The sequence below is a fragment of the Malaya genurostris genome, chromosome 1 (assembly GCF_030247185.1).
Source record: "Malaya genurostris strain Urasoe2022 chromosome 1, Malgen_1.1, whole genome shotgun sequence".
NCBI classification, from domain to species: Eukaryota; Metazoa; Arthropoda; class Insecta; order Diptera; family Culicidae; genus Malaya; species Malaya genurostris.
Genome location: NC_080570.1, coordinates 1,015,030 through 1,024,794, shown reverse-complemented (window position 1 = coordinate 1,024,794; position 9,765 = coordinate 1,015,030). Strand labels below are relative to the sequence as shown.

Below are 9,765 nucleotides of genomic sequence, written 5' to 3'. Positions count from 1 at the left end.
ACCATCACCCTCTGGTGTTGATTCAGGAGTGGCATAGTATAAAAACATGTATGTTAATTAAGTTAAACCACAGCGCTTAGAATGATTAACCGATAACAAAGATCATCAAAGCATGCGGCTTGTTGCTTCTAGAAGAGGAATCTAAAGCTGTGCTGACTGTCAGAGTCGCATTCGAGATCAATTCCCTCGACGCCTACTATGTGATTCTGACGGAGCTGCGAATCTTTCAACTGATACCAATGAGAGTTAGGATGCTCGGTCCCACCGCAATAAATAGCCCCGTCCAGTATGAACTTCCATGAACTGAGGTTCAATAACCGGCCTTCTAATTTGTAAATATTGAGTTCTAATATTATGAAGATAAATTGATAACTCTTCACCTTAACATCATCGTAAGGAAATATTTTCTGCTAGCTAAGTCGATTGACGATGGAGGTGTGTATTTGTATATAGTGGGATGACTGCACGGAGCCACTTTCCACAAGCCAGTTATTGGGCGGCTTTTGTGGTGAAGGCTTTGTGTATGTATGGAAATACATAGTGATTGAAACAAACATTAATTTACCGTGGCGTGTCAGTAATGAGTGAAACAAGAATCGGTTAAGTGCCGGGTTTTACGATTGCTCGATCCATGAAAAATTCTCGAGGCATAGTGAAAGGAATTTAATTTATAGTATAGTATTGTTAACAATGTGCCCAATGTTATCAGACCTATAATGTTCAGTAACAATCACGAGACAAACAATCATATATATTGAATGAAAATGAATAATTGTTTTTTGCTATCGTAATAATTAATCTATCGTAATAATTAATCTATAAAATTAGTTGGTAATCATCTAAAAAATCCTGTTTCTGCCAGTTTGGTTCATTAAGATGGTCATAATGAACTAAATTTACCGAAACAGGCGAACGACCACTAAAAGTTAAAGCCGGGTATTAATTAACTATTAACTGTTATTAATATTAATAATAATAATAATAATATTAATACTAATAGGATCTATTGTCAGATGAACATTGTCCTAAAAAATACTTAAATATATACTGTTTTCGTTGATTTCGAAAACCCAGAATAGTAACAAACTAACATCTATATCAGGGGTTCGCAAAGTGGTCAGTATAGACCCCTTGGGGTCGATGTCCTTTTTGCGGGGGTCGACGTAAACGAAAACTGACTATGGGGGTCGACGGGGTGTTTGATATAAGTTGATATAAGTTGTTATTTACTTTATTGCTAAAAAAAGTAGTATTTCCTGGTCAAATATCCGCGAAAATTGGTAAGTATTTTACATCAATATTAAAAAAAGCGAGAAAATTAATTTTGAAAGGAATTTGTGAATGGGGGTCTGAGCCCTTAGTAAATTTTAATAAAGAGAACCATGACCCAAAATAGTTTGGGGACCCCTGATCTATATGAACAGCTGAATTCCTAAAGCTTCTAACATAAATTTATCAAATTCAAGCGTTCACGGAAAACTATTATTCTTACCATTCCGATAGCTTTTTGCTTGTGGAATCAGGTTCCACTAGAAAAAGCTATAAACAAACATCGCAAGCACACTCATTATATGCGAATTTTATGCAAGAATTTATCTTGTTACACCTGCGTCATTCCACTCATTCTTAAAAATGCTTGTAGTCCGACTGGCTTCATTAGCATTCTTTCAAACTTGCCAATCTGCTTCGGGGACTGAAAGTGAAAACGTGTGTCTGTAGAATGTTTTCTCCGTCACATTCTAACGATGTTCGGTGTTCCGGTACAATGTGGAATCGCGATGACACTCGCTTGTGTTTACGAAACAGTAATCAAAACAGTTCCTTTCCAATCAATATGTTTGTTATTGATTTTATTGTTTAGTATGATGTTATTTGTTTTTGAAGATTCTAGGAGATTGCTGCACGCATGTTTGAATCAATCGTGTTCAATACACGTTCATATATGGTTTGAAGGTTTGAACGAACCCACGCTTGTGACATGAACGGACGAAAAATATGGAAACTACGAAATATGAACATTTTACTACATCATATGTTGATATCTGACATAAAAGAACTTGTCGACTTGACTTGACGTTTTGTCACATGCTAATTTAAGTAAGAGAAGACTATTGATGCATTGATGCATTGATCTATTTCAGTGTAGAAATTTTAGAAATCTATTATTTTCTTGTTCATTTAATACAAATTTTTATAAGAATCAAATCTTGGTTAATCGATACATTACGCAACGCTGGTCATTAATTTAATTTATGTTCATGGAAAAAATTTAGAATCATCATTATATTTAAATTTCATATTTTATAATGTATTGACATTGACTACAACAGTATCTAGAATTTCACACTATCTTTTTCCAATTGCCATTTAAATCGCGTTCGCATAATATACCAAACAAGTCCAAGACCTTGAATCAATCCGAATCAACAGTGTGAAGCATATTTTCTCGTCGTCGCCGTCAACCAACTTCCCACCATGAGGCCGAAGTGTACCCAAACCTTCCGAAAAAGATCCCAGCGGATGCTGTGCAGTGCTATATAAAACCCCTTTTTTGGTATCAAGGGGTGACGTGGTTTCTTGCTCTTCTAGCAACTCTTTTCAATTTTTTGGGTTTTGTCTTTTGTTACTACTCGATTAACGATCACTGGCAGCCGGCCACTTTAGTGGGATTTTGTCTGTATTAATTCGTATGCGAAGCACGATCGATACCACGTTGCTCTTCATTCCGAAAAAGTCAAAGTGCGTGATTAAAAAAAAAAGTTGCCGCGTTGCCAGGCCCGCGAAGGCCTACCACTTCGAAAAAGGGTTAGCGTAGTAATCGTCGAAGATCTCAATATTTTACCGCTATAGTTCTTCTCTACGAGTGGGATCGAAAGGTCAATCTCAAGAATACGAAACCGTCTGTCTCGAGGAACAATCGTTTACTTTTATGTAGTCTATGAACGAATCAGCTCTCGACCTCGTGATTTGAAATACAAAAAATAAAAAATGAAAAAAAAAACATTTTCATGTATCACAACAATGAATCGACTGAAGTCCTGTTAGATTTCTGTTGATTGTGATGACATGTGACGATTTTATGTAATTTTTCAATAACTGTAATAGAATAATTTTTGAAACTAAGTTTGGCCAATACCAAAAAAAAAGAATATCATACCATTTATCCTTCACGGAATAATCGTGGTACAACGGTATTGTCGAAATCCTTTCATGTAAGACTATTGACCACAAACACGCGCCGATGTGTACGGCATAATTTTATTATGCTGTGTGAGTAGCCTCAGACGTTGGCAAAATAGGGTCAATGTCACTGAACACCAAACTGTTGGAGTGAAGTTCGAATGGTGGCGTTTCACATAACGCTACAATATGTAGACATTGAATATTGATTGATTGTTATGGCTGGATCGCAATTATACGGCATAATAATCGGTGGATAAGTCGATATGTATTAAAAGCTTTGCATCGGCAAGTGATAACTTATTGAATTGAAGCAATTGCTACATAGCAGTTGGCTGAAAAGAAAATATTAAACCCGTGCATATGCTATTAGAAATTGGTTGGTAAATCTACGACTCGAAAAAAATGTCAGAATAGTTTATCTTTATGAGTTTCGTTTCAAGGGAGGGAGCGGGGTTCAAAAGATGAGGAAGGTGCAATAATTTGAAAGAAAGGTCAAGTTATTTGCACTTTTACATAAAAAATACTCTATTGCTCATGGAACTTACTGTTGAAAAATCTTCCGTGGGGGGGTTAAAAACCCAAGCCACCCTCCCAACCCTGCGCACGGGCCTGCTCACATGCATGCATATTTTGTATTCCAATCCGTCTAGCTTCTGTTTTGAGTCCGATGTATGTTTCCATCATCACTTTAAAGTTACGTGTCAGAAAACCGAATCAGCGAAACTGAGAAGCTAAACGGAAGATCGTATCACTCGTGCCAATACTCGCGCTTTGAATCACTCCTTCCAGAGAAATATTAAACAGGTGACATGGGATTTTAAAACTTTACCGTAAACAAGAGACCATTCATTTCCTCGGCTCGGTTCCCTCGTACCTAGTATCGATATCGATGCAGTGCTGATCTTATATCCTTCCAGTTGTCTTCTAGAGTCACCGCGACTAGCTGCTCTTTCGTTGGTAGCTACTGGTTGTCAACTGATGTGCGTATTCCTCGGTAGTATCTACGCTACGTTGCAGATCGTAGCGGTCCGAATCAAATTGCGTCGGAGAAGAATTTCCCGTCGATGGGAACGTAGTCGATTTGGTTTTTTGTGTGATGGTCCTGATAGCCTTTGGAATAATTTGCGGGAAAAGAAGGTGCATTCCACAGGAGGCAGCGAATTGGAATTCGCTACCCGCTTTCCCACATGTTCTTCCCCGTCCCACAATGTCTCTGCAGTGCTACAACATTTTTTTTTAAATACGTTTATTATGTCTCAATCGGAATTCAAGATAAAATTATTATATCGGGATACTAAAATTAAAACTTCATGCATTTATATCAACTGCGCCGTTGCATTCTTCAATAAAGTTGATGTAGCTTAACAAGGTTTTTGAGATTTGTGTTCGCGTAGTTTTCGCGATCCACTCTAATGATGGTCGTAGCAGTTCACCACTCGGGAATGTGTGCCGGCTACCAACTAGTGCCGAAAGTTTTTGCTGTAGAAGATCGTAAGCTTCCCTTAATCTCAAGCAGTCAAAGAATTTGTGTTCGATGGAATTTGCGAGTTTTCAAATAATCGCACAGTATTCGATTCGAGCCACCATTCAACCACCAACGATGTTTCAATTTAATATGGATGTTCGAGTACGTATATACGGGCTAATAAATAAGTCACATGCAAAATTCATCTGCAAATCGACAAATATAGGAATCGTCTTGGTTCCGGAGATATTTAAATGTTACTACAAACACCAAAGGCTTTCTTTCTCAACGATATCGAAAAAAAGTGAAACGCATTAATATAAGCACTTTTTGTTTATTTTTACAGTTACAAATAATATCTCGTTTATTTGTTTATATTTTGTAATAATTTAAATAATATCGTTCCTTGCACGACTTCGTAACTCGCTTGTTTTTTCGGCTACGTCAAAGTTTCGATTTTTACTGTTGCATTTCATCCTAACCAATGAGGACTCGGTGCAATTTTCCTAAAACATTTTGTATTGAAATTGCCATTACAAGCAGCTGCTGTCGTTTTTTTTTTATTACGTTCTAAGGACTAATTGTTTGTTTGCATTCTTCCAGTATAATTGTGCGGCGTTTTGCCCTCAACTAGTACTAGCGTTCAACTGATCGGTGGTAACTGTATATAATAAAATGTTCGCATTCGATGAATAGCGCAGAAAAAAAACTTGAATATCTAACAACTGGGAAAATTCAGAGAGTGGCATCAATTGGAAGATTACATAGTCAGGTACTAAGCATACCAATTATACCGATTTATCACTATGTCACTGGGCGTATAAGTCAACACTGCCATTTCGTGTAGTCTATGAAAATAACTTTAGTAAGTATTGGAATAGTGAAAACGAAAGGAAAAGAAAACAGAACAGTTAAAAAACCAGTTTACATAAACTAAAACATTACAATTAGTCAACAAAATTCGTATGGCTTGTATTTACTCACTAATCTATTTAATCAAAGAATGCGAAAACTCCCTAAACAAATTTTACAAATCTGATTCCGTCACAACTCATGAAACTAATATTTGCAGCTTGTTGTGTTTTACATTTGCTTTGAAGTTTTATTTATCGTGAAGCTATTAAGTGAACAAAGTTTTTAGAATGTGTCTTTTAGGTAATACGATCTTCATACAGTACTTTGCATTACAATTTCGAGGTTATCCATTGAAAGAATTGGCTGTTAATTAAACAACAATTATCAAACCTAGCGAAACGTCTGTTCTTTGATTTCTTTTGTTGGAGCATGAATGAAATTATAGAAAACATAAGCAGAATACTAATATAAAAACATATGAGATTACTTTAACAATTTCAGTCGAAAGGCCGTTTTCCAAGCTTCAGAAATAACTACGCTCTTTCATGATCGACATAATTTAATAGATTGAACTCCAGTCTTAACTATTATTTCGAACATTTTGCAATTGATTTCAATGAAAAAGAGCCGAACTAATGTCAGAGATAAATCCAATAGAATTGCCTAGAGTGCGCCAGTACAGTTGGAGAGAATCCCACCTTGTGTATTGTTTGGATCGCGAGCAGCTGTAGCATTGTATTATTATTTAGTACGTATTAGCCTGTATAGAGGTTACACTTTGTTTTATGCTGGGAGCGACAACAGCTATATATGCGTTTAATATTGTTATTGTTTTGTTTTGATGTCTTGTATAAGCAGATTTTTGTTTTAGTGGTTTGATATATAGGTTTTCATATGTATATTTAATTTTAGGTTCGATCAGGTTTAGCGAATGTCCTAACGTGATACGGCGAACGGTTTTTTTTGTTTCTCGAAATTTTGGAACGCACATGATTGTATTTGTGCTCGCCAATTTCTGACTGAAATCTGATTCAATCCTACCTAAAGTCTTTAGCTAGCGTATATGGGGTTCATAAAAGGTTTTGGGAGTGGCTTTTACATTTATCTTTTCTTTGTAATTTGGTATCCATTTTGCATTATTTATATTTTCAGCTATAATATATTACACCTTACCACATTAGGTTATTCATTGAACGGACTTGTGATAATTTGTCAGTGTTCCACTTAGATAATATTCCATAATATATCTTTGCTTGCCTAGGACTTGCTTGCTATCGAACGGTATATTTTCTGCCTCTTGCACTATTCTAAACACGCTTGCTGCTTTGGAATAAACATTCATGTGTCTTGCTATTTTATTTTTCAACATTTGTCGATTTCTGCTCTAATCATGCGTCGGATCTCTTGATGTATAAATATTTCTAGAAATCATACCTCCGTAATGTTATATCGAATACAAAATATTTGCATTATTTGTTCTTTTGCATTAAATTTATCTATATACTGTTGCATATAACTTTGTCCATTTTTTGTAATGTAAGTTTGGTATTTGCGGATTGCGTGTATAATCAAGCTCATTTATAAACAATATACATTTAGCTGGTCATTTTGGTTGTGATTTTGTTGCTGTTCTGCAACTGCAAAAAATTAAAGAATGCTAGATGAATAGTTAAACTTATTTTTTCGAGTGATTCTAGATTTTAGAAAGACGGAAAAGATATGACTTATGTTAAGTCAACGAGTCCAAGCGCCGTTCTTCGAATCTAGTGCAAACAACTGCAAATAGGTAAACAAGATTTTTTTTTAAATTCATTTTACAGTAGAATTTTGAAGGTAAAATTTAACATTATTGAGTAAAATCAAGTTAACATTGAGATTTCAATAAGGAAAAAACTGGCACTCGACTCCTTTTTGACTCAACAATAGGTTATATGGTTATCTGAAGCAATGACTTATCGTGGAATTGTTTGCTAGTAGCGAGATTTTCTTTGGCTCGAAAATTAATTATATATATTTCAATCGAGATAACTACACTTTTTATGAATATTCCTTGAGTGAGACAGGTTTAGTGAGAGCAATGCACAACGTCGACATTACGGTGTAATAAAATGAAAATTGCAATCCTTCAGAATAATGCTATCAAAATTCAATCGCCTAACCCTCGCTTCAGATTTCCACACACACGTACAAGCCGAGGTGTGACCAGAATAACATTATTTTTACTATAAAGACAGCAAGTAAAAGCTGAGGAAGTGCACAGTAAAACAGCGGCAGCGGATAGAAGATGAGTATAGTATTTTTCTAGTAAATTTTTGTTAAATAGTTTCATATGAATGATTTGTCTCAGTATAGCTGGAGCTGCTTACGTATAATTGAAATCTTATGACACAGATGAACTAATTGAGAGCAAACTCATCGACAAAAATAATATGTGAAAACTGGTAAAAATAATTGTTTGTTTAAACAATTTACAATCGAGTCCAATCAAGACAAACTTGAAGACTGTAGGGAATGTTTTTACGATCCAGTTGGAAGCTCGATGAGAACAAACGACATGGAAAATTGAAAGAAATCCAAATTTAACAATGAGTCCAATGTCTTAGCGATGAATAGGTACATGTGTTTCCATATTTTTTTCTTATTTCATTCATAATATCGCGCGTAATGAACAGCGTATAATATTTCCTGGTAATGCATTTCATTTTGCATAGAACTAAATCTTCTGTGTTGACTGTAATCTAAGCCTAAGTGGTCCTTAAAAAGCTAATTTTTGGTATCATTTTCGTATAGACAATGTAAGTGGTTTTGAAAATGCATTTTTATGGCTGAAGTTCGTTAAAATACAATCTTGAAATCATGACACACTCTTTGATATAAACAGCTAATCCAACGGAGGTACAATTATGAAATCAAGCTGTCTTATGCCACATTAAAAAATTCTATTTACATAATAAACAATGTCTCATAGAATCGATATGATATGAATCGTGTTTCTGCTTTTCAATTTAGTTTCCTTCTCAGTAGAATACGAAGCGGTTCGATAGAAATCAATGTTTTAACATAGGTACCCTAAAAAACTGTAGCCGGTTTCACTGGGTTTGTGTTAATTCATGTAAAACGGTTCCATTACGCTTTTAAGCTGTACTAATGATAATAATATAAGGTATGAGTTTCCATTTTTTACATATTAAGTTATCTTACACAACTGTTTCTATAATATATACTTTTGCAATAATTATAATCCGCTTATATCCTTCCTCCAATTTCTTCAACTAAATGACTAGAGTGTAATTTGATTCACTGTTTTTCAATCAACAAACCCGACAGATTATTCAAATGTTCTAAACTTGCGGGATAAATGTACGGAACATTTCAAACGTGTGTAATCGTGATCACTGCTGTGGAATCTTTCAGTGCTTGTGTAGTCCCATAATATTGAAATGAAACTGTCGATCGTCGCAGGTGTAAATTTGGAAATAGGTACGCTTTGAGCGTTGTTATTATTTGTTTACTTTAGTATTGCGATCAAGCCAGATATATGAAAGCTTTCAAGTTCTGTTGCTTACCACTGAAATTATGTTTGCAATCACGTCACAAAAAAAAACAATCATTTGAGTATGTATTTTTTTCGGCATTATCTCCAAATTTCCTACTTTGACAAAAATGTCGAGTGCTATACACAGATTTATTCTTTTTTTGTGTGTGGAAGTACTATTATTGTTACTTTTCCTTCGCGAACTTCAACCAGATTGAAATGTTGTTGTTCTTTAGTTTTACGATCACTGCAAAGATGCTCCGTTAGTTTTAACCCCATTTGATTGATTGTAATTTTATCGCGATAAAGCATATTTAAACGACAAGTGAGATCAATTTATAATACAGTCGCGTCGTTTTCTTCAACAATAAAAAAATGCATATTCTAAATATGATTTATAGCTTGAAAACAATGTCTGACGGTTTTAAGTATGTGATTAGTTAGAATATACTTCTCAGAGTTGAACAGATGAACCGAGGAGGAACAAGAATATGTACGATTTATGTAACGCGATACGAATTAGGCGTACGACTCACTCAAATGTTCGAAAAACTGTTCGAAGTTTGGGTCGTTAATACTGGGTATGCACATTGGACTGCTGACAGGTGATATGGCTACATTCCGGTACTGTTGCTGGAACGTGGACAGTATCTCGCGGATCTTTGCAATGATCTCTTGAACTCAGGCATTCGATTCCTACGAATAGAAGAAGTATTGATTCTCTTGT

The 9,765-nt window shown here is 35.1% G+C and overlaps 1 protein-coding gene across 2 annotated transcripts in view; it reads right to left on the bottom strand.

The window, feature by feature from the left end:
• Nucleotides 1–4,962: 4,962 nt before the first annotated feature.
• The window catches only part of LOC131428925 (transmembrane protein 132E), a 48,730-nt gene continuing 43,927 nt past the window's right edge, over nt 4,963–9,765 (bottom strand). For both annotated transcript variants that reach the window (XM_058592989.1, XM_058592985.1), the window contains one exon: nt 4,963–9,734. In XM_058592989.1, the coding sequence (XP_058448972.1) occupies nt 9,720–9,734 (15 nt within the window). In that variant the 3' untranslated portion in view covers nt 4,963–9,719. The remainder of the gene's footprint in view (nt 9,735–9,765) is intronic.